General features: G+C 48.7%; 2 protein-coding genes across 2 annotated transcripts in view; both read right to left on the bottom strand.

Moving 5' to 3' along the window:
- The window catches only part of NSUN5 (NOP2/Sun RNA methyltransferase 5), a 30,819-nt gene extending 20,810 nt beyond the window's left edge, over nucleotides 1-10,009 (bottom strand). Inside the window, 4 exon segments of the mRNA XM_079718893.1 lie at nucleotides 8,813-8,921; nucleotides 9,018-9,192; nucleotides 9,687-9,809; nucleotides 9,914-10,009. Coding sequence (XP_079575019.1) covers nucleotides 8,813-8,921; nucleotides 9,018-9,192; nucleotides 9,687-9,809; nucleotides 9,914-10,006 — 500 coding nt within the window. The 5' untranslated portion in view covers nucleotides 10,007-10,009.
- Nucleotides 10,010-15,431: 5,422 nt separating this feature from the next.
- On the bottom strand, nucleotides 15,432-22,955 carry LOC307063469 (E3 ubiquitin-protein ligase TRIM50; the record flags this gene model as incomplete). Its single annotated transcript, XM_079719634.1, has 6 exons — nucleotides 22,551-22,955; nucleotides 19,470-19,565; nucleotides 18,304-18,534; nucleotides 18,160-18,182; nucleotides 16,943-17,067; nucleotides 15,432-16,021 (listed from the first exon to the last, which is right to left on the bottom strand). The coding sequence occupies exons 1-6, from the start codon at nucleotides 22,947-22,949 to the stop codon at nucleotides 15,432-15,434; spliced, it is 1,464 nt and encodes a 487-aa protein (XP_079575760.1). The 5' UTR covers nucleotides 22,950-22,955.
- Between the last annotated feature and the right edge of the window lie 923 nt (nucleotides 22,956-23,878).

The raw sequence follows: 23,878 nt of genomic DNA, 5'->3' as shown, positions 1-23,878 counted from the left end.
CTACTATTGAGTCCAGGTGGTGGGCCCATCATAGTATGTCATGGTGGGAATGGCCGACAAACGAGAAAACCAGTGTAAGTGCTAAACTAGAAATCCAGGTGTTAGCAATTTACCCCATCAGCTTTGAATGACTCCCATCTCTCCAGGAAACCAGGAAACCACTCAAACGAGAAAGGTGGTGCTGCAAAACCATATGGCCTTAGATATGCTGACAGCCTCACAGGGAAGGACACGCACCTTAACTGGGCAGGAATGCTGCATTTACACCTTCACGTGACTCCAACATAACTGATTAACACTCCCACATGAAAACAGTCATTAATCGAATGGATGAAATCCCCTTTGCTGATGCTTTACGCACTGGCTTACTTCTCTCCCAGGTAAATGGAGAACCATAGTTCTTACTATACTTTTGTTTACTAGGAACCCTTTGTTCGGGATACAAAAGCCACCTCTCGATATCTAGCCCTAGGGTCTACGTGGAAAAATGACGGACAAGATTATACGGGCCATCAAGATGTCAGGAGTGGAATCTGTGGCTGTTAACATCACTGCCACAATACTGGGCCCTTACAGCTTCTCCTGTCCTTCGGCTGATCCTACCCAGAACTGTACTGTGCAGTAAATCACTTCTGTGTCATCAAGGGCTTTGTAATCAATCAAGTGTTAATAACCATTAGGACCAGGTGGCCTCCATGCTCTGTGAGTCCCCAGTGATGGAAACCTTCACTGACATATTCCCAGCACCCACAGGACTAGTTACCCGTTCATAAATCTTGACGTAAGAATGCACGTCCTGTCTCCAAGCACCTAGCCCCATACCCTAAGTTAACTATAAAACTGTCCCAGTGGCCCCTCGGTGGTGCACAGTACAGGTATGAATGCTCCCGGATCGCTGTCTGCCTGATCCAGATCCCATCCTGTGAGTAAATTACCCTATAATAAACTGATCCATTGATTATCTGGAGCTGCCTGCCTAGTTTTCAGTCTCAAGATGCTTTCTCAGTTCAGTGGGTGCTTTTTGTTCCCTCTGTCCTCCAACATAAGTGAAAAGATATTCTACATCACTAACCATCAGGGAAATGCAAATCAAAACCAAAATATCGTAGAGGAACCAAGATGGTGGAGTAGAAGGACGTGCTCTCACTCCCTCTTGCGAGAACACCAGAATCACAACTAGCTGCTGGACAATCATCAACAGGAAGACACTAGAACTCACCAGAAAAGATACCCCACATCCAAAGACAAAGGAGAAGCCATAATGAGACAGTAGGAGGGACGCAATCACAGTAAAATCAAATCCCATAACTGGTGGGTGGCTGACTCACAGACTGGAGAACACTCATACCACAGAAGTCCACCTACTGGAGTGAAGGTTCTGAGCCCCATGTCAGGCTTCCCAACCTGGGGGTCTGGCAACGGGAGGAGGAATTCCTAGAGAGTCAGACTTTGAAGCCTAGTGGGATTTGATTGCAGGACTCCCACAGGACTGGGGGAGAGAAGAGACTCCACACTTGGAGGGCACACACAAAGTAGTGTGCACATCGGGACCCAGGGGAAGGAGCAGTGACCCCAGGGGAGACTGAACCAGACCTACCTGCTAGTGTTGGAGGGTCTCCTGCAGAGGTGGGGGGTGGCTGTGGCTCACCATGAGGACAAGGACACTGGCAGCAGAAGTTCTGGGAAGTACTCCTTGGCTTGAGCCCTCCCGGAGGCTGCCATTAGCCTCACCAAAGAGCCCAGTTAGGCTCCAGTGTTGGGTTGCCTTAGGCTAAACAACCAACAGGGAGGGAACCCAGCCCCAACCATCAGCAGGCAAGCGGATTAAAGTTTTACTGAGCTCTGCCCACCAGAGCAACAGTCAGCTCTACCCACCACCAGTCCCTCCCATCAGGAAACTTACACAAGCCTCTCAGATAGCCTCATCCACCAGAGGGCAGACAGCAGAAGAAGAAATACAATCCTGCAGCCTGTGGAACAAAAACCATATTCACAGAAAGACAGACAAGACGAAAAAGCAGAGGGCTATGTACCAGATGAAGGAACAAGATAAAACCCCAGAAAAACAACTAAATGAAGTGGAGACAGGCAACCTCCCAGAAAAAGAATTCAGAATAATGATAGTAAAGATGATCCAGGACCTCGGAAAAAGAATGGAGGCAAAAATCGAGAAGATGCAAGAAATGTTTAACAAAGACCTACAAGAATTAAAGAACAAACAAACAGAGATGAACAATACAATAACTGAAATGAAAACTACACTAGAAGGAATCAATAGCAGAATAACTGAGGCAGAAAAACGGATAAGTGACCTGGAAGACATAATGGTGGAATTCACTGCCATGGAACAGAATAAAGAAAAAAAGAAAAACAAGAAATGAAGACAGCCTAAGAGACCTCTGGGACAACATTAAACACAACAACATTCGCATTATAGGGGTCCCAGAAGGAGAAGAGAGGGAGAAATGACAAGAGAAAATATTTGAAGAGATTATAGTCAAAAACTTCCCTAACATGGGAGAGGAAATAGCCATCCAAGTTCAGGAAGCGCAGCGAGTCCCATACAGGATAAACCCAAGGAGAAACACGCCGAGACACATAGTAATCAAATTGACAAAATTTAAAGAAAAAGAAAAATTATTGAAAGCAGCAAGGGAAAAATGACAAATAACATACAAGGGAACTCCCATAAGGTTAACAGCTGATTATTCAGCAGAAACTCTACAAGCCAGAAGGGAGTGGCATGATATACTTAAAGTGATGAAAGTAAAGAACCTATAACCAAGATTACTCTACCCTGCAAGGATCTCATTCAGAGTCGATGGAGAAATTAAAAGCTTTACAGACAACCAAAAGCTAAGAGATTCATCACCACCAAACCAGCTCCACAACAAATGCTAAAGGAACTTCTCTAAGTGGGAAACACAAGAGAAGAAAAGGACCTACAAACACAAACCCAAAACAATTAAGAAAACAGTCATAGGAACATACATATTGATAATTACCTTAAACGTGAATGGATTAAATGCTCCAACCAAAAGACACAGGCTTCATGAATGGATACAAAAACAAGACCCATATTTATGCTGTCTACAAGAGACCCACTTCAGACCTAGGAACACATACAGACTGAAAGTGAGGGAAGCAAAAAAGATATTCCATGCAAATGGAAATCAAAAGAAAGCTGGAGTAGCAATACTCATATCAGATAAAATAGACTTTAAAATAAAGAATGTTAAAAGAGACAAGGAAGGACACTACATAATGATCAAGGGATCAATCCAAGAAGAAAAGATAACAATTATAAATATATATGCACCCAACATAGGAGCACCTCAATACATAAGGCAACTGCTAACAGCTATAAAAGAGGAAATCAACAGTAACACAATAACAGTGAGGGACCTTAACACCTCACTTACACCAATGGACAGATCATCCAAAACGAAAATAAATAAGGAAACAGAAGCTTTAAATGACACAACAGACCAGATACATTTAATTGATATTTATAGGACATTCCATCCAAAAACAGCAGATTACACTTTTTTCTCAAATGCGCACGGAACATTCTCCAGGATAGATCACATCTTGGGTCACAAATCAAGCCTCAGTAAATTTAAGAAAATGGAAATCATATCAAGCATCTTTTCTGACCATGATGCTATGAGATGAGAAATGAATTACAGGGAAAAAAACGTAAAAGACACAAACACATGGAGGCTAAACAATATGTTACTAAATAAACAAGAGATCACTGAAGAAATCAAAGAGGAAATCAAAAAATACCTAGAGACAAATGACAATGAAAACACAACGATACAAAACCTATGGGATGCAGCAAAAGCAGTTCTAAGAGGGAAGTTTATAGCTATACAAGCCTACCTCAAGAAACAAGAAAAATCTCAAATAAACAATCTAACCTTACACCTACAGGAACTAGAGAAAGAAGAACAAACAAAACCCAAAGTTAGCAGAAGGAAAGAAAGAAATAAAGATCAGAGCAGAAGTAAATGAAATAGAAACAAAGAAAACAATAGCAGAGATCAATAAAAGTAAAAGCTGGTTCTTTGAGAAGATAAACAAAATTGATAAACCATTAGCCAGACTCATCAAGAAAAAGAGGGAGAGGACTCAAATCAATAAAATTAGAAATGAAAAGGGAGAAGTTACAACAGACACCGCAGAAATACAAAGCATCCTAAGAGACTACTACAAGCAACTCTATGCCAATAAAATGGACAACCTGGAAGAAATGGACAACCTGGAAGAAATGGACAAATTCTTAGAAAGATATATATAACCTTCCAAGACTGAACCAGGAAGAAATAGGAAATATGAACAGACCAATCACAAGTAATGAAACTGAAACTGTGATTAGAAATCTTCCAACAAACAAAAGTCCAGGACCAGATGGCTTCACAGGTGAATTCTATCAAACATTCAGAGAAGAGCTAACACCCATACTTCTCAAACTCTTTCAAAAACTGCAGAGGAAGGAACACTCCCAAACTCATTCTATGAGGCCACCAGCACCCTGATACAAAAACCAGACAAAGATACTACAAAAAAAAGAAAATTACAGACCAATATCACTGATGAACATAGATGCAAAAATCCTCAACAAAATACTAGCAAACAGACTCCAGCAACACATTAAAAGGATCATACACCATGATCAAGTGGGATTTATACCAGGGATGCAAGGATTCTTCAATATATGTAAATCAATCAATGTGATACACCATATTAACAAATGGAAGAATAAAAACCATATGATCATCTCCATAGATGCAGAAGAAGCTTTTGACAAAATTCAACACCCATTTATGATAAAAAACTCTCCAGAAAGTGGGCACAGAGGGAACCTACGTAAACATAATAAAGGCCACATAGGACAAACCCACAGCAAACATCATTCTCAATGGTGAAAAACTGAAAGCATTCCCCCTAAGATCAGGAACAAGACAAGGATGTCCACTCTCACCACTATTATTCAACATAGTTTTCGAAGTCCTAGCCATGGCAATCAGAGAAGAAAAAGAAATAAAAGGAATACAAATTGGAAAAGAAAAAGTAAAACTGTCACAGTTTGCAGATGACATGATACTATACATAGAGAATCCTAAAAATGCCACCAGAAAACTACTAGTGCTAATCAATGAATCTGGGAAAATTGCAGGATACAAAATTAACACACAGAAATCTCTTGCATTCCTATACACTAATGGTGAAAAGTCCGAAAGAGAAATTAAGGAAATACTCCCATTTACCATTGCAACAAAAAGAATAAAATACCTAGGAATAAACCTACCTAGGGAGACAAAAGACCTGTATGCAGAAAACTATAAGACACTGATGAAAGATATTAAAGATGATACCAACAGATGGAGATATATATACCATGTTCTTGGATTGGAAGAATCAATGTTGTGAAAATGACTATACTACCCAAAGCAATCTACAGATTCAATGCAATCCCTATCAAATTACCAGTGGCATTTTTTACAGAACTAGAACAAAAAGTCTTAAAATTTGTATGGAGACACAAAAGAGCCCGAACAGCCAAAGCAGTCTTGAGGGAAAAAAACGGAACTGGAGGAATCAGACTCCCTGACTTCAGACTACACTAGAAAGCTACAGTAATCAAGACAGTATGGTACTGGCACAAAAACAGAAACACAGATCAATGGAACAAGATAGAAAGCCCAGAGATAAACTCACGCACCTATGGTCAACTAATCTATGACAAAGGAGGCAAGGATATACAATGGAGAAAGACAGTCTCTTCAATAAGGGGTGCTGGGAAAACTGGACAGCTACACGTAAAAGAATGAAATTAGAACACTCCCTAACACCATACACAAAAATGGATTCGAGACCTAAATGTAAGACCAGACACTATAAAACTCCTAGAGGAGAACATAGGAAGAACACTCTTTGACATAAATTACAGCAAGATCTTTTTTGATCCACCTCCTAGAGTAATGGAAATAAAAACAAAAATAAACAAATGGGACCTAATGAAACTTCAAAGCTTTTGCACAGCAAAGGAAACCACAAACAAGACGAAAAGACAACCCTCAGAATGGGAGAAAATATTTGCAAACAAATCAATGGACAAAGGATTAATCTCTAAAATATATAAACAGCTCATGCAGCTCATTATTAAGGAAACAAACAACCAAATCCAAAAATGGGCAGGAGACCTAAATAGACATTTCTCCAAAGAAGACATACAGATGGCCAAGAAGCACATGACAAGCTGCTCAACATCACTAATTATTAGAGAAATGCAAATCAAAACTACAATGAGGTATCACCTCACACCAGTTAGAATGGGCATCATCAGAAAATCTACAAACAACAAATGCTGGAGAGGTTGTGGAGAAAAGGGAACCCTCTTGCACTGTTGGTGGGAATGTAAATTGATACAGCCACTATGGAGAACAGTATGGAGGTTCCTTAAAAAACTAAAAATAGAACTACCATATGACCCAACAATCCCACTACTGGGCATATACCCAGAGAAAACCGTAATTCCAAAAGACACATGCATCCCAATGTTCACTGCAGCACTATTTACAATAGCCAGGTCATGGAAGCGACCTAAATGCCCATCGACAGACGAATGGATAAATAAGGTGTAGTACATATATACAACGGAATGTTACTCAGCCATAAAAAGGAATGAAATTGGGTCATTTGTAGAGACGTGAATGGATCTAGAGACTGTCATACAGAGTGAAGTAAGTCAGAAAGAGAAATACAAATATCGTATATTAACACATATATGTGGAACCTAGAAAAATGGTACAGATGAACCAGTTTGCAGGGCAGAAATTGAGACACAGATGTAGAGAACAAACCTATGGACATCAAGGGGGGAAAGTGGCACAGGGGATGGGGGTGGTGGTGTGATGAATTGGGAGATTGGGATTGACATATATACACTAATATGTGTAAATGGATAACTAATAAGAACCTGCTGTATAAAAACAACAACAACAATTAAAAAAACCCAAAATATCACTTCACACCTGTTAGAATGGCTATCATCAAAAAGATAATAACAAGTGTTGGCAAAGATGTAGAGAAAAGGGAACACTTGTGCACTGTTGGTGAGAACATAAATTCATGCAGCCACTATGGAAAATAGTATGGAGGTGCCTTAAAAATTAAAAATAGAGGGGCTTCCCTGGTGGCGCAGTGGTTGAGAGTCCACCTGTCGATGCAGGGGACACGGGTTCGTGCCCCGGTCCGGGAAGATCCCACATGCCGTGGAGCGGCTGGGCCCGTGAGCCATGGCTGCTGAGCCTGCGTGTCCAGAGCCTGTGCTCCGCAATGGGAGAGGCCACAACAGTGAGAGGCCCGCTTACCGCAAAAAAAAAAAAATTAAAAATAGAACTACCATACAATCCATCAATTCTACTTCTGGGTGTTTATCCAAAGAACACAAAAACTCTCAAAGAGATACATGCATCCTCACATTCATTGCAGCATTATTTACAACAGCCAAGTCATGGGAACAACATAAGTGTCCATCAATGGAAAAAGTGGATAAAGGAATTGATATATATACACAACAGAAAATTATTCAGCCATTAAAAAGAATAAAATCTTGCCCTTTGCGACAACATGGATGGACCCTGACAGCATTATGCTAAATGAAATAAGTCACACAGAGAGAGACATACATTGTATGATCTCACTTTTATGTGGAATCTAAAACAAAAACAAAAACCCAAGCTCATAAATACAGAGAACAGACTTGTGATCACAAGAGACAGGAGGTGGGGTATAGGTGAGCGAAATGGGTGAAGGTTGTCACAGGGTACAAATTTCCAGTTATAAAATAAGTCCCGGGAATGTAATGTACAGCATAGTGACTACAGTTAATAATCTTGCATTGCATACTTAAAAGCTGCTAAGAGAATAAATGTTAAAAGTGCTCATCCTAAGGAAAAAAAATTTACAACTATGTATGGTGGCAGATGCTAAATAGGCTTATTCAAGTGACCATTTTGCAATATGTGCAAATAACAATCATCACATTGTACACCTGAAGGTAATAACGTGTTCTATGTCAATTTTAAAAAAGAATGCTGCAAAATAATCCAATAATGCATTTAAGCACACTGTTTTGGCAGCATTTCTCTTAAATCTTAAATTTTGAATGAATAATTTAACGTTAAAAAAAAGAAAGTGCAGGGCTTCCCTGGTGGCACAGTGGTTGAGAGTCCGCCTGCCGATGCAGGGGACATGGGTTCGTGCCCCGGTCTGGGAAGGTCCCACATGCCGCGGAGTGGCTGGGCCCGTGAGCCATGGCCGCTGAGCCTGTGCGTCCGGAGCCTGTGCTCCGCAACGGGAGAGGCCACAACAGTGAGAGGCCCGTGTACCGCAAAAAAAAAAAAAAAAAAAAAAGACAGTGCAGAGTTCGAAAGAAAGATGAATTTGGTTTGACACGTGCTGCGACTGTGGTGTCTGTGAAGCAGTAACATGAACCTGAGAGTAGGACAATAGGAGAGAAGCCTAGACTGGGAGACAGAATGATCAGGTGAGAAGTAGAAGTCAGAGCCAGAAAAGAAATTGAGGGATACATTTAGAAAAATGTATCAGTAAAACAGGGCTCCCAAGAGAACCACTGTTTAAAGGATGATGGAAGACAGGCCTTGAAAGGAAATGGAGAAACTGCTGGAAAAGTAGGAAGCAAACCTGAGCACAGTCACAACCACCCTGACTCTCTCCCCACCGATCCCTTTCCCCAGGCTCCTTCCTAGATGAGGGCAGCCAGTCACGGTTCTAAACTCACCTGGAAGCCTGACCCTGGTAGGAGAATCCTTGTCTCTTAAAATAATCAACTGCGTCCTCAGAGCAGGTCTTGAGAGTGTTCACTCGTACAAATCGAGGCACCTGGGAGGCTAGGAAACCATCAGCAGTGAGTGGGCAGGAACATGGACGGCCCTCTCCTGAGGGCCCCATGGCTACCTCCACCTCCACAACTCCTTCCAGCTCACCTGGGCCAGGTTTGGATCCCCCTTCCAACAGGTCCTCATTCTGGCTCACACCTCGGCGAACCTTGAGCCGGGCCAACTCGGCCTTCAGCCTTGCCTGGTGCCGGTCCAGCAAAGGCTTCCATCGGCCCCCGCGCCCTTTAAAGCCTCTTCCCAGCAATAACTCATATACTAGCACCTGGGGATGGGGAAAGGAAGACAGAAAACCCTGAGCATGAATATCCTGGAAGGCCACAGTGTTGGAACTGGAAGAGCTAAACAGACCACCTGTCAAGACGGTTAACAGGTAAAAGTGAAACACCTCATTCAAGGTAACACAAGAAATTAATGACAGGTACATGATTTAAACCTGGTGCCTTGCTTCCCAGTCCTGAACCCTTTCCCCACGGCTTCTCACCAGGAAAGCTCTGGATGCCAACCCTCCTCCCTGGTCAACATCACCGTTTTGTTTTACCTAGAGTCCCTGCCGTCGCTACTTTGCACTTCCGTTCTTTATCTTTCACACAAGGCTCCAAGGTAAAGCATGTTCATCCCACCTCAATTCATAACCCAGCGAGGGGCTGCGCCTCCTCATTTTAGAGGAGCGACTTGACAGAGTCACACCGTGCACGGTGGCGGAGCTGGGACCAGGTTAGAAGGGGCTCACCCCGCCCGCCCCACCCGACCCGTCACCTTGGCTAGGTGCGGACGCAGCTTCTTCTCGGCGCGGAGGAGGCCGGCGCTGGCGATCACTGCGTCCAGCACGGCGGAGTAGCGCTGCGTCTCGCACACCAGCGCGTACAGCTGCTTCACGTTCTGCGCGCGGCCGAGAGAACCCAGGTGAGGCGGGGGCCGGGCCGGGGGAGGCCCCCGCCGGGCCCCCCTCCCGGGCCCGAACTCCGAACCCCGTACCCCGCTACCTGGAAGCTGCTGCCGTACACCAGCTCCTTGAGGGAACCCTGGCGACTCTCCACGCCGGCCAGCACGGCCGCCGCCGCTGCGTACAGCGCCATGCTCCGCGCCCACGCGTGCGCCTTTACGGCTCTGTCGCGAAGCGCGCCCGGCTCCGCACCGCCCATCCCGCCCGGACTTCCGGGGTCAAAGGACACGGAGGTTCCGGATCCGGGAGCCACAGTGCCCATCCAGGTACCCACAGGGCGTGTGCCAGGTGCCTGGCAGGGAGTGGAGGCCGACGCTGGGAGCCCGGTTCACCACTTCTTCGTAGCTCTTCTCTTTTTTCTTTCAATCTTTTCCGATTTCACAGGCAAACAATGAGATTTTATTGATGTTTTAATTTCTGTGATTGAGGTTGAATATTTTCATATATTATTGGTCATTTGTATTTCTGTTGTGACATGTAGATGTCTTTTGTTCATTCTTCTACCATCTTTCCCTTGGTGCTCTTTATGGATTAACAATATATACCTCTTATCTTAGGTTTTGCCATTTTTTCCAGTTTATTGTTGCTTTTTTTTTGTTTTCTGGCCGTGCCGCTCAGCCTGCGGGATCCTAGTTCCCCCAGCCAGGGGTGGAACCCACGCACCTTGCAGTGGAAGCACAGAGTCTAACCACTGGACTGCCAGGGAAGTCCCTATTGTTGCTTTTTAATGCGGTTTATAGTTGTTTTGGGCAACATAGAGTTCTCATTTTTAAGATACTTACCTTTATGGTTTCTGCCTTTGGTGTCATGCTTGAAAACTGCTTCATGCCTCTACAATATAGAAATCACTTATGGCTTCATCATTTCACACTTAAATTCCTTTAGAATTAGGTTTGGCACGTGATGTGAGAAATAGCTCTTTGTTTCCCAATGGCTAGCCTCTTATGCAATCCTTGTGAGGATTCATCTATAGGAGCGTTTCCCCAGCCTCACCCCTAGGAGGACAGGGATTGTGTGGTATTTGGGTCTACAGCACCCATGTGGTTACTGGTTACATAATGGGTTGATTGAGAAGAAAAAAAAAACAACAAAAAACAAAAAACCAGTACACTTGTATCTCAAGCATTCAAGTAGACAGGACTCCATGAACTAGAATATTCCAGCCTGTATATTCTCTGTATTACTAACAGCACATAAACAAGCGCTTTGCAAGAAGGTTGACTCTAGTCTACAGTAAAATCACTGAGTCACTTAAAGGTTTAACGCACTCCTGTAGCTAAAGGTTGGTTCATAAGTGATCTTTTAGTGGAACTCTCCTCCTCCCCCATCAAATTACATCATCTGTTTTCTTCATAGCACCTATTCCATATGTGGTTATGATTTATTCTCTGTCTCTCCATCTGGCTCCATGAGGGCAAATCCTTGTCTGTCTTGACACTCATCTACCTTTGGCTCCAAGACCAGTGTCTTTCTCACAGTATGGACTTAATAAATATTGTTGAATGAGTGAAGGAGTGAATGGAAAAACAGAGCACAAATTGATGTGGTTCTGGACAACCAGCTGTACTGGAGTTGACCCATCCTAAAACAATGCCCCCTCCTTCAGGTAAGTGGGTAACAGGTACATCAACATTGATAAAAGTCCACAGTTTATTCAGATTTCCTTAGTTTTTACCTGATGTCGTTTCTGTCCCTGAATCTCATCCAGGACACCACATTACATTTAGTCACGTCTCTCAAGGCTCCTCCTGTCTGTGACAGTTTCTCAGACTTTCCTTGTTTGTGGTTACTTTGATTACCTTAAGGAGTCCTGGTCAGTATTTTGTAGAACGTTCCTCACTTGGAACTTGCCTGATGTTTTTCTCATGATTAGACTAGGGTTATGAGTTTTGGGGAGAAAGACCACAGGTAAAGGGACATTTTCATTACATCAGAGCAAGGGCACATAGTACCAAAGTGACATCACTGTTGATGTTAACCTTGATCACCTGGCTGAGGGAGTGTTTGTCCAGTTTCTCCACTGTAAAGCTTCTCTGTAACCCTCTGTCCTCTCTGGGAAGAAGTCACTATGTGTAGCCCACATTTAAGGAGCAGGGGAATTATGCTCCCCCTCCTTGAGGGTGGAGTAGCTATGAAAATTACTGGGAATTCTTCTGCACAGATTTATCTCTTCTCCCCCATTTAATTAAACAATCATTTATTTATATCAGTATGGATTCAGGGATATTTATTTTATACTTTGGACTGTAATCCAAAATATTTTGTTGCTCAAATTATTCTTGTTTTGGCCACTGGAAGTGCTTTCAGTTGGCTCCTATCTCCTTTTCACAAGGCTGTACTACTGTACTTTTTTTTTTTTTTCATGTTTGTCTGGTTTTGAGCATTTCCTTGCCTTCTGGCACTACAAGATACCAAGGCTCATTTGGTGTATTTCCTGTTCTAGTCCCAGAATCAGCCAGTTCTCCAAGGGGCCCTCATTCCTTTTACTGTAGAATGGTGTTAAGAAATCAAGATCTGAGTGATAGCTGACCTGGGTCTTTTAATTTTTTTTTAATGTTTTACTTATTTGTTTATTTTTGCCTGTGTTGGGTCTTCATTGCTGTGTGCGGGCTTTCTTCTAGTTGTGGTGAGCAGGGGCTGCTCTTTGTTGCAATGTGTGGGCTTCTCATTGCAGTGGCTTCTCTTGTTGTAGAGCATGGGCTCTAGGTGCGCAGGCTTCAGTAGTTGTGGCACACAGGCTCAGTAGTTATGGCTCACGGGCTCTAGAGCACAGGCAGGCTCAGTAGTTGTGGCGGCTTCTCGTTGCGGAGCACAGGCTCTAGGCACGTGGGCTTCTGTAGTTGTGGCACATGGGCTCAGCAGTTGTGGCTCACGGGCTCTAGAGCATAGGCTCAGTAGTTGTGGTGCACAGGCTTAGTTGTTCCACAGCATGTGGGATCTTCCTGGACGAGGGATCAAACCCATGTCCCCTGCAATGGCAGGTGGATTCTTAACCACTGTGCTACCAGGGAAGTCCCACTATCAAACTTTTTAAATGGAGAATCAGCAATCCTTGCCTTTACATCTTCATCACATGCTATTATCTAACTGCCTGCAGTCCGTTTTCCACCAGCTGCACTGAGATGGGTCCCTCCCAAACTACCAAGAATCTCCAAATATTCCTTAGGCCTTTCCTGCTGAATCTGGGGTTTCATGGCACTGTTGAACACACCTTCTTTGTTGGAAAGCTTTGGCTTCTCTGACCTCTCCTGCTAGCATACCCTCCCATCTCTCTGCCCATTTCTAAGGTTCCTTGGCAACCCCGTCTAAGCTGCTCCCCTAGGTTCTGGTGTTCCATTCTCTGACCTCCTTTCTGTCAGTCGGATATTTCCTCCCTGGGCAGACTCGCCCACTCCCACGCTGTCGTCATCACAGGACAAAGTTAACATACACTAAAGTAGCATAGATGCCCCCCACCCCGGATCAGCCCCCACCATCATCTCCAGGCCCAGCTCCAGCTGCAGCATCCCTTTTGGACCTAGATCCCTGAAGGCTCTTCTCCTCTGCCTGTCTTCCACTTCTGTCAGCTTAAATGCCAACTCCACATGAAGAATTAACTGCTCTTTTCTCTGCCTTCTGCATATTGGATGTGTATCAGTTAAGATCTTTCGGTTGCAAACACAAACACTAACTCTGGTTAGCCAAACAAAAGAGGGGATTTATTAAATGGGTGCAGAAGTATGCCATTGTGTCTGTCAGGGTCTGGCTGGAGGCAGAAAGGTGCACATAAGGGAGTAGTTGAGGGGAGTTTAAAGAAGGGACTATTTCTAAAAGAACAGTCAGAGTTAAGGAGACCTACAGAAGATGGTGTAGTGCTCACTGTTCACTGACAGGAACAAGGGAAGAGTAGCAGAGGGAGAGGGCTGCCTGCCAGGAGTCTTTAGTAGAGGGAAGGTGCCAACGCATAGCCCAGCAGGCAGAAAACCAGGAAAATAAATACCTCCAACTCCCCCTCCTGCCCTGGGATCTCCTGCCAGGCCCTCCCCTCAGCTGAACCCAACAGGAAGCCAGAGAGATTTGCATTCCAGCGGGGCCAGCCTCCCAGGACACAGCACGGTGGAGAAGGGTGGAGAGTGGAGGTAGATTGATGGAATTGAAGGAAGAGCTGCAAAACCAAAAGCCAAGTCTGGAAGGTGTCAAGCATACAGCAACCAAGGCCAAGGCCTGACAGATTCAGCTGATCAAGAGACAACAACCAGCTTTTGATTCAGTTTATTACTTACATAGACAGCAGGAGGAAGATTAGCCAAAGGCAGAAGCTGCACGTGGGCCTTGTTGCCCACGCCAAAAAGGATGGTGTGGAAATCAAAGGGCTCGTGGCTGCAACTTGACTTGTGGGATATCCCGTTGCTGAGGAGCCAGTTCTAGATGCGGCTAAGCTCTTTTATAGACTGCAGCCCTACTGGGAGGGAAGGGGGGCAGAAAGCTTCAGAGCTTCTCACAGCCAGGGAGGTGATGTCCTGAGTCTCCCGTGAGGATAAGGAGGTCGGTAAAGATGGCCTTGAGGTAGCGCCTCACGGTCTTCCTCCCTCTTCTGTTCCTGGAGGATCGTTCAGATAGGCTGTGGGTTGAGACTTTGTCTGTGTGGCCGATGTGGATTCATGCCAGGGCGACAGGGCAGGGCTGTGACCCAAGGAAGGCTCTTGGACGGGTCCACAGACCTCAGGGCACAAGGCTGGGGAGCTTCTCTCTAAAGCACCAGACCTCAGATGACTCAGCCCCAGCCACTCTCTCTCTCTCTTCCAATTTTCACGTTCTTGGGAAGGAATTCAGCTGTCCCAGCCTTGGTCTGGTGTGACCACAGGGCAGGCTCAGCATCACAGACCTGGGCTCTGGATCCACTCCCATGTGCCCGGCAGCTTTCAGGGATGGGCCACACACCCATCTGGCCCCTACTTGCTTCTGCTCTGCAGGAGTGTCATTTCCATCTTCTCTAACAGGGAGGGAAGTTGAGAGAAGTCTCTGGGGACAGAGCAATGACAGAGTGTTTGCTGTGACTAACCAGAGACCGATGGGCAGGGCGTGGAAGCAAGATGTGGCCCCACCAGAGGCTGGAGCTGCTTTTAAAGGCCTGAGCATAAAGCAGTGGGTGCGTACAGCAGTTGATAACTGCAAATCATTTGAAAAAGAAGAAATAACGTCAATTTTGTTATCCTTAAAGTTATTTAAAGTTCACAGTGATGGGGGGAAGTTACGTGTGGGAGCGTTTCCACCCTCAGGGGGAAGAGTAAGCAGAGATCGCGGTTAGGAGGGCCCAAGGGAAGCCCAGCTTGACCCGCGGGCCCCAAGGCCTGGCTCCGCTGGTTAATAAGCAGGTTAATAGCCTGGAAAGAGGTTAATAAACACACCCCTGACTGCTGGGGATGGGACCATGGTCCTTCTCTCCCTATCGTTAAACGTTTCTAGGGACACCCAGGCAGGAAGACCTCCCCGAACGACTGCATAACCTCTGCTCACCAGAGCCAGTGGGACCCCTCGAGCCCCCGTGCCCAGCTGGGAAGGCAGCCCCCCGAGCAGCGCTACAGCTTGGTGGGCTGCGGGGGGGCGAGGTGGCTGGGCCCGCTGGGCGGGGGCAGCACCAGGGGCAGGGAGTTGCTGCCCCTCTCGTGCCAGCACGTGTCCAGGATGGGGTAGAGCTTGCCCTGGAAGTCGGCCTGGAACGTGTAGAGCGGCCGCAGGTCGTCGGGGCGGTCGGCGTCGAAGAAGGTGAGCTCCCCCTGCTCGTAGTGCAGGTAGACGCCGATGCGGTGAGGGTGGCCGGCCACGGGCAGGGGCGCCCGCGGGCAGCCGAAGGCCTCGTACAGCCGGCCCTCCTTCAGGCCGATGAGCCACACGCCGTGCCCTGGGGACTTGCTCAGCTTGCCCTTGCGGCTGGCTGTGCCCTTGATGACCCCCAAGCGCCAGTCGCTCTTGCTGCCCACCACCACTTCCCAGTAGTGGCGGCCACAGGAGAAGCCCCTGCTGGCCAGGACGCAAGTGCTGTAGTCGAAGCGCTCGGGCTGGCTGGCGCGCCGCTGGGCCAGGAGCCCACACTGCACCACCGTGTTGCCCTTGGAGAGCTCCAGGAGGGGGTGGGCCGTGGCAGGATCCAGCTTGAGGGACTCCGGGGCTGGGAGAGATCAGAGGAGATGTGTATTCAAGCCTCGCAGAAGGCGGCAGGCCCTGCCCCAAGGGAGGCCGATGGCAGGCCCTGAGCTCCTCGGGAGAAGAACTGAGTCGGCCCCTTCCCTGTATCCGCAGGGCCTAGAAGGGGCTGGGGGCCTGGAGCAGGCAACCCTGAGGACATTTGCCGAATGAGTGAATGATGCCTTAAAGGTGGAGAATGGGCTGCTGCAAGCCCAGGCATTCTGGCAAGGGAACCGGTGCTGCGGCCTGCCTAAGGCAGAGGTGCCGATGGAAGGATCTGGGAGACGGCCTGTCACGTGGGCACCTCAGCTTCACTCCCCAGGTTTTCTGGAGACTCTAACAATGGCAGTGACTTTCTTGGATACCCTAGCAGCCCAGTCAAGGACAAACTATCCCAACTGACCTCTTTGCTCGCTGCCAGCTAATCAGTTTACACCTAAAACGTGCAAACAACATTCATGGTTCAGAGATTATCTGCAGTTTTTGTACTCCCCTTTCCCCCTTTTGTTCTTACATCAACCCTGTTTGTGCCTTTGTTGGATGAAATCAGTCTATTGATTGATCTTCCTTATGTGCTAGTAATGAAGGAGTTAATTAAAGGTCCGAGTTGTTTTTTGGCAGAGCAGCCGCTGCCATTTATTAAGCACTAATCTACACACACACACACACACACACGTCTACTTAGAAACTACGCAGCCCAGCAAGGTGGGCTCTTTACAGATGAGGAAATTGAGGCTCAAAAATTACACAACTCTCCCAGTCACTAGTAAGAGATGGAACTGGGCTTGAGCTCCCCCTGCTGGCGGAAGCCCACCACCACGCCCTCACGGTTAGCTGTGCCAGCCCCCCCTCCAGTTCTCTGCACCTCATACACTGGAAGGAGGATGGGTGGGTGGGGTCTCACCTGGCAGAACCTTTCGGAAGAGCCTTTTCCACGCAGTCAGCTTTATGTCAGCCTGGTGCAGGCCTGGCTTGAAGGAGATGGGGCTGAACGTGCCTTCCAGGGGCCGGGCCTGCTGGAGCTCTGCACTGGGGGCAAAGGTCCACAGTGATGGTGGAGCTGCTTACCGTGCACCCGAGCCCTTCACCCAGACGCAGGTCCCACCAGCCAAGCCACAGCTCAGAAGACCGTGCACTGAAGATGCCCACCATGTACCAGCTCCCCCACCTCCCACCGCCCACCTCTGAGGACCTGCCTCCTTCCTGGAAGGGGAAACACTCTACATCAGTAGCTCTCAAAGTGCAGGTCTGGGAGCAGCAGCAGCACCTGGGGGCTTGTTAGAAATGCAAATTTTCTTGGGTCCCACCCCAGGGCTGCTGAATCAGAACTCATTACTGGGGCCCAGTGACCTCTGTTTTAATTGAGCCCTCCAGGTGTTTCTGATGCACTGTTTGAGGACCACCTCTCTGTATCGGGTGACCCTGGCCCCCAGCTCCAGCTGGAGTGGGAACCAAACTCAGCCAATCAGATCCTCTGTCCGTTCATTTAAGCCAATGCTTCTAACCAAATTGTCCTTAAGACTAAGGGAAATTGGAGAAAACAAGGAGACTCGCATAAACGTGGCGGAGAAAGGCTCAGGAACTGCACAGGTGATTCATTTGTTGGGTTTGGAACATGGATCCAACCCCTTCCTACAAGCCATGGTGCATGTTTCCTTACCCACCATCACCCACCTCACCTCCTGTTCTGCTCTGCATCGGCCTTTACACCCGTGATATTGAAATTCTCACAATACTCCAAACCTTCACACACTTTACCCTTTCACATGAGTCAGTGTGCCTGGCAAACGCCTGTCCTCTGCCCTTCTCAGCCATCCCACCTGTGTGCTGTCTTTGCCGGTGTCCCCCCAGTCACTTCCCCCTTTGTGTTAATTCTTTAGCTTGTGTGAACTTCTACTGTTCTAGGTGCCCACAGTGATGTAACCATACTTCACCGCCGCCTCCCACAAGGCTTGGAGACCCCTAAAGGCAAGGCTGTCACTTTCCCTGGGCTCAGTACAGAGCCAGATGTGGGCAGCTGCTCCCGGCACCAGTAAAACTGAAGGGAGGATCTAGTGGAGATGAGATGCCCCTGCCCACAGCCACCAGGCCCTCGCTGAGAGTGCCCTCCAAGGTTATTACCTGGAGGCCATGGCGTGGTACTTCTGGAAGACAAGAGGGAGGAGGGTTAGAGCATGGACGAGGCTATGCGGAAGCTGACAGGAAGGGGGAGGCTCTTGGAGCCCCGGTGGCCTTGGCACAGGGGACGCTCCCTTGTCCACTCACCCGGATGAACTCATGGTGACTCTCGTTGCCGAACTGCTCCAACACACCCACAGCCTGGACTAGCCGCTCCCGAGTGCCCCGGGCCTGCTCCAGCTGCACGTCCAGGGAGGCCACGAGGCCACGGGTGTGACCCTCCACCCCCTCCAGGCAGCGGGCCTTCTCCTCGTCCACCAGATGGTGCAGCTCCTGGAACTCACTGCAGATCACCCAGCTGAAGACGTCAGACTCATTCTGGGACAGGGAGGGGCAAGGCAGGAGCCATGGCTGACCTCGGCGTCCCCAGAGCCTGGCAGCTCAGGCCTTCCTGGGCCTTCTGACCGGGCTGGTCCTGGTACCCAAGTCCCAGGGCTGACTCCTGCCAGGTGTTCACACACTGTGCCTGGAGATCCCGGATGTGGCCCCAGGGGGAGGACGACAGTGGCAGGGCAGAGGCTGGGCCCCCAGCTCCCAGTTCCAACACAGTGGCTCTGCTTTTGCCCATCTTTGCTAACAAGTGTGAACGTAAGATTTTGCTTTATCATGGGGTTCCACAACTGAAAAAAAGTCTGAAAGGCCCTGGAGAGCAGACTTTGGAGTGAGATAACAAGGGTTCCCCATGTGACGCTGAGTTCTGCCTCCATCAGACGGGGTAAAGCGGGCTCCCTCTCCAGGATGAGGAAGACTAATTGAGTTGACTTTCAACGGATGCTGGTCTCCTGCTCATTTCATGACTACCTGTAGGGCCCAGGCTCCACAGACTCCCAGACCCAAGAGCCCCTCATTTAGGAAAAGCAGACAGCCACCAAGGGCTTCAAGCCTTTCCGTGCCTGTGCTCTAAGGTGCTAGGAGGGCATTGCCCAGGCTGTCAATGTCAAGCAGCCACAGGTGGCAAAGGGCGGGCAGTTATGCCCACGTGTTAAGCTGTTTACCTCCGGGACTTGGGTTCTAGGTTATCTCAGTCTCAAGGACGTGGAGGACACAAGCCAACTTGGCGACAGTCCTGACAACTGTGCTGAATTCCTCTAAGAGCCTTTGCACTTCCCCCACCCCAGCCTGGAATGCTTTGAATTCTGGCTTTATATGGAAGGCATGGATTCCTGTAAAGGACAGATTAGAACTGGGCTCTGCAGGAAAGGGAAGGCGGGTGGCTGGTCCCAGGGGAGAGCACAGAGGGGCGGGGCACTCACGACAATCCGGGTCCTGTTGTTCACCAGTCTGGCAATTTGTTCCTCCACCTTCTTCTGCTCCTGCTTTAGGTCGGAGATGAGGGCTGCTAGCTCCTCCTGGAGGCAACAGGCCCCATAAGCCGCCGACCCCTTCACCACCACCCCCAGCTCCCAGGGGGCAGCCCGACGGCCACAAGCACAAAATAGGAAAGGCTATTCAAGAATATTCCACACTGACAGCACGGACTGCCTGGATGGAAGAGATCTCCACGTCATCACTCTCTATGCCGTGGACAGAGATGCTACACGTTGTTACCGCCACCAGAAGTCACCACACAACATCCAAGCGGGGCGACTGCCAATCTGAAGTCAACACTCCCTGCATGGAATGCTGCCCGTAGGGAACCCACCTGGTAAACTTGCTGGTCACCAGCAGGTCCAGAATTAGTGGGCATTTCATCAAGAGTCATCACAAAAAGGCTGGCCCCAAGTGAAGTCAATGGTGCATGCAATGGCCCAGGGAGGGGTCACCTGGTGACCCCCCACTCCCTATAAAGACCTGAATCCATCTCCAGCAGGCTCGAGCCCAGCCTGGATTTAGGGCCTCCCAGGCTGAAGTAAACTTCTCCTAGGTTGCCCTGGCCCCATATCTGACTTAACCTTAGGGATCCAACCAGAACCACCTAGAGCACCAACTGGCTGCACGACCTAATGGAGTCCTGCTGGTTTGTGCCCATGGAGTGCGCAGAATCTTTGGCTTAGACAGTGCCCAAGCAGAAGTCAGCTGCAAGAGCCTTTCCGGAAGGGAGCTGAGAAAAAAATAGAGCCAGCATGGAGATAAACGAACACAGACTCCTTGCTCTCCATAACAAGGCATCCGATCTCATAGGAGCCTGAGAAGGGCATCCCAGTGGTAAACCTCCCAAGGCAAAGAGAGATGGGACTAGTTCTTTCTCATCAACTGGGCCACAGTGAGTGGAAACAGAATTATGCAAATAAATAAAGTATCTTAAGATCCCACTCAATAGGAGAAAACAGGAATGCATGAAAGAGATCTGATAATGGAACGTAACTTAGTTGCAGCACACGGGGGAGTCTTGAGATCACAAAAACCCACATCCAAAAGCAGGACCCAAGCCCTCCCAACTCCTAGCCAGAAATGATGTGCTCTCAGGAGTCTCCTCCGCTGCCAGGCAGCCCTCTGCTAATAAAACTCGACTCAGTTTCACTGTACTGCAATTTGGCTTCCTCCTTTCACACTCCCCTAAAACTACTCTTGCCAAGATAACCAATTCTTACTGCTAAACCAGACAGGCTCTTTTCAATCCTCAGCAGACATTTCACACAAGTGATTTCCTTCTTGTCAAAATGTTCTGTTCCTCTGATTTCCTGGAGGCTACCTTCAGCCAATGTTCCTGCTCCCTCAGTGAATTCCTTCTGGCCCCTTTTCAGAGTTCTCTCTCTACCCAAATCTTAAGTCCTGATGCTCCTGGGGGCATCATCTTCCCCATCACTCCTGCAGACTCTCCTGGTTGGTCTTCTCCACACCTGTGGCTTCAATGACCGCCTGTATGTAGATTACTCCCAATCTCTTATTCCCAGCCTCACTCTCCAATCTATCCTCTGGCAGAGCGATTGAGCCACATCACGACTCTGCTTAAAACCTTCCAACCCTGGTTCTCTGAACAAACCCCTAATCCTGTCTCATGTCACACAGGCCTTTTCATGACCTGACCCCCGCTTACCTCACCTCACTCCCACCTCACTCTCCCTCGTGCTTATTGGAACAATGTATAATTCCTCAAATGTGCCATGCTGTTTGCCTCCTTGTCTTTTGCACGTGCTCTTTTTATACTTAGGATGTTTTTCCTCTCTTTCCTTTCAAGTCCTCCTTATGGTTCAGGTCTCAGCTTACCAGTCCACTTCCTTCAAGAAGCCTTCTCTGACCACCTGAGACTACGCAGGAGCCATGTTCCAGGTGGTCTCACCATTGCCTGTACTTAACCTTGACAGCAGCACCTGACACACGGGACTCTGTCAGACCCCCAGACTGTGAGCTCTGGTGCAGGGTGAACTTCTCGCCCACTGCTGTACCATGGGCACCAGTGTAGCACCCAGCACATACTAGATGCCCAGGAAATGTCTGTGGGTACGGGAAGCTGGTGGACGACCTGGCTGGCCCTGTGCACCTTTCCTACTTCTCTCCCAGGGTTGAAGGAGCAAAGAAATGCTGCCCAGAGCACTCAGCCAGGAAAGCCCTGCAACAGCTTCCAGGGGCCCCTCTGTCTACGGATCTCGATGCTTCTCCCTCGTCCTGCCCCCTCCCCTGAATTTCCTCATTCCTCATCCTTACTGCCCCAGCCCCCCACCCACCCAAACACCGGGCCAGGTACCCTGTTACAATTTACTTCCAAAAGCTCTTCCTGTCCTTCCTTGATCTGGTGCCAGGGGAATGAAAACTGGCCTTGGTGTGAGTCCTAGCTCTGCCACTGACAAACTGTATGACCTTGACGAAGACCCTTACCTTCTCGGAGCCTGTTTCCTCATTTGCAAGTACGGCAATAACCCCACTCTTCATAAACCTTAGATCAATAGACTAACCTAAGATGGTATCATTATTATTTATTATTATTCATCATAAACAGTGATCTGCTAGTTCTGAGGCAACAGTCCATGAGGGCAGGAATCCATTGATTCCACAAATACATTTTGGGTATTTACTACCTGGCCGGCACAGTCCTAGGCACGGAAATATCCCAGGGAATGAAACAAAGTCCCTGTCTTCACCTGCCTGAGAGTGCAGTCCCCTGAGTGCTCAAGAATCTAATGAGGGCTACAGAGAAGACTAAAGCAGGGGAGGGGGCTAGCACATGACGCAGGGGGCTCTCCATCCGTTGGGTCACCTAGTCCCCAGCACCTGGAGACTGGAGCCGCTGCTCAAAAGGTGATCGGTGGATGATCAAACGCTCCGAAAGTTCTGCTCCAGAACAAGGCTGGCCCTGGACCCCTCTGTGCTGGGCGATGGCCCCAAGGGCTCAGGACCCGGCTCTGTGTCCCCAGGGGCGGCCCGGCTCCCCACCCCGCAGCAGCCTCCCTGCCCACCTTCATGCGGCTGTAGACGGTAGAGACAGGCGTGACCCGGTGGTGCTGGTGGGAGCCCAGGAGGCCGCAGAGGCCGCAGATGAGCTCCTGGTCCTTCTCACAGAAGAGGCTGAGAGGGTTCCGGTGGTGCGCACAGACCTGGGGTTCAGGGTCCCCAGGGAGCTGCAGGGCTTCAATCACCCTCGCCAGGGAGACGTTAGGCGGGGAGCTGCTGCAGTCCACCTCCTGCCGGCACACGGGGCAGCGCAGCTCCGAGTCCAGGTGACGGGACAGGGACAGCAGGCAGCCCTTGCAGTAGGAGTGGCCACACTGCAGCATCAGGGGCTCCTTGAAGACCTCCAGACAGATGGGGCACTGCAGGCGGTCCTCCAGCTCGGGCACACTCACTTGCCACGCCATCCACAGAGCCTGCTGGAGCCCAGGGCGGCCTCCCTGGAGACTGCTTTCTCCACTCCTTTGGCCCCCAGCCCCCAAGGGCCCTGAAAGGAGAGGCTCTTAAGGACGCCAGTCTTCGATTCCAGTCCTGACCCGCTATGACTTTGGGTCTGTTTTCCCATCTTTAAAACAAAGGGCTTAAATGAAAAGTGTGGTCACTTGGAGGTCCAGGATTCAACACTGTTAACTCCGATTTGGAGGTAAACATGAAAGAGGCCATCTGCAGGGTCATTTGGAGTGACACTAATAATGCAAGCTCCAGCCCAGCAGGTGTCCTGACCTAGAACTGGAAAGCAAAAACAAGCCAAGGTCTTTCCCACCTTCTAGATCAGTTCTCAAACTGGCGAGCAGCTGTTGGAAGCAGAGTTACAATAGAATTCCTGAGTCACCCCTTCACACATCTCAAATGAACCCCAGAAATCTGCACTGACAATTGACACCCCCAGGCCATTCTAAAGCAGAGTTCTGTCTTAGAACAACACTGTTCCAGAGAGTCTGGGACCCTGGAGAGCAGTCTCCTGAGCTCCCACCCTGCTCCTCTGTAAAAACTGACTGGCGTCTCACCAGAAGTCGGCAGGGGGCCAGGGGAACCCCTCACTGGACTACCTGGCTTCTCGGGATCCGCCAAGCCCCCCACCGGGGCCTCACACCAGCATCATCGACTTGATCTGCTCTGCCTTCTCTTCTCCCCAGGATGGGACAGCAGGTGCAGAGATCTGGGGATTGTAGCTGGACACCAGTTCTACCAAGTCTCTGCTCCTTTCCTCCTCCCCTTTCCCAGAAACACCCCCGGTGTCCTCAAGGTCACTCAGAATCAGGTGGAACTAGGCCATATCACGGGACCGGGGAGGCAGCCTCTGCTTGGCCGGCTCTGATAGCGGCAATACTCAGGT

The sequence above is a fragment of the Hyperoodon ampullatus genome, assembly GCF_949752795.1.
Source record: "Hyperoodon ampullatus genome assembly, chromosome: 14".
Classification (NCBI taxonomy): Eukaryota; Metazoa; Chordata; class Mammalia; order Artiodactyla; family Ziphiidae; genus Hyperoodon; species Hyperoodon ampullatus.
The sequence above is the reverse complement of the archived record's forward strand: the minus strand, read 5'-3'. Positions and strand labels throughout refer to the sequence as shown.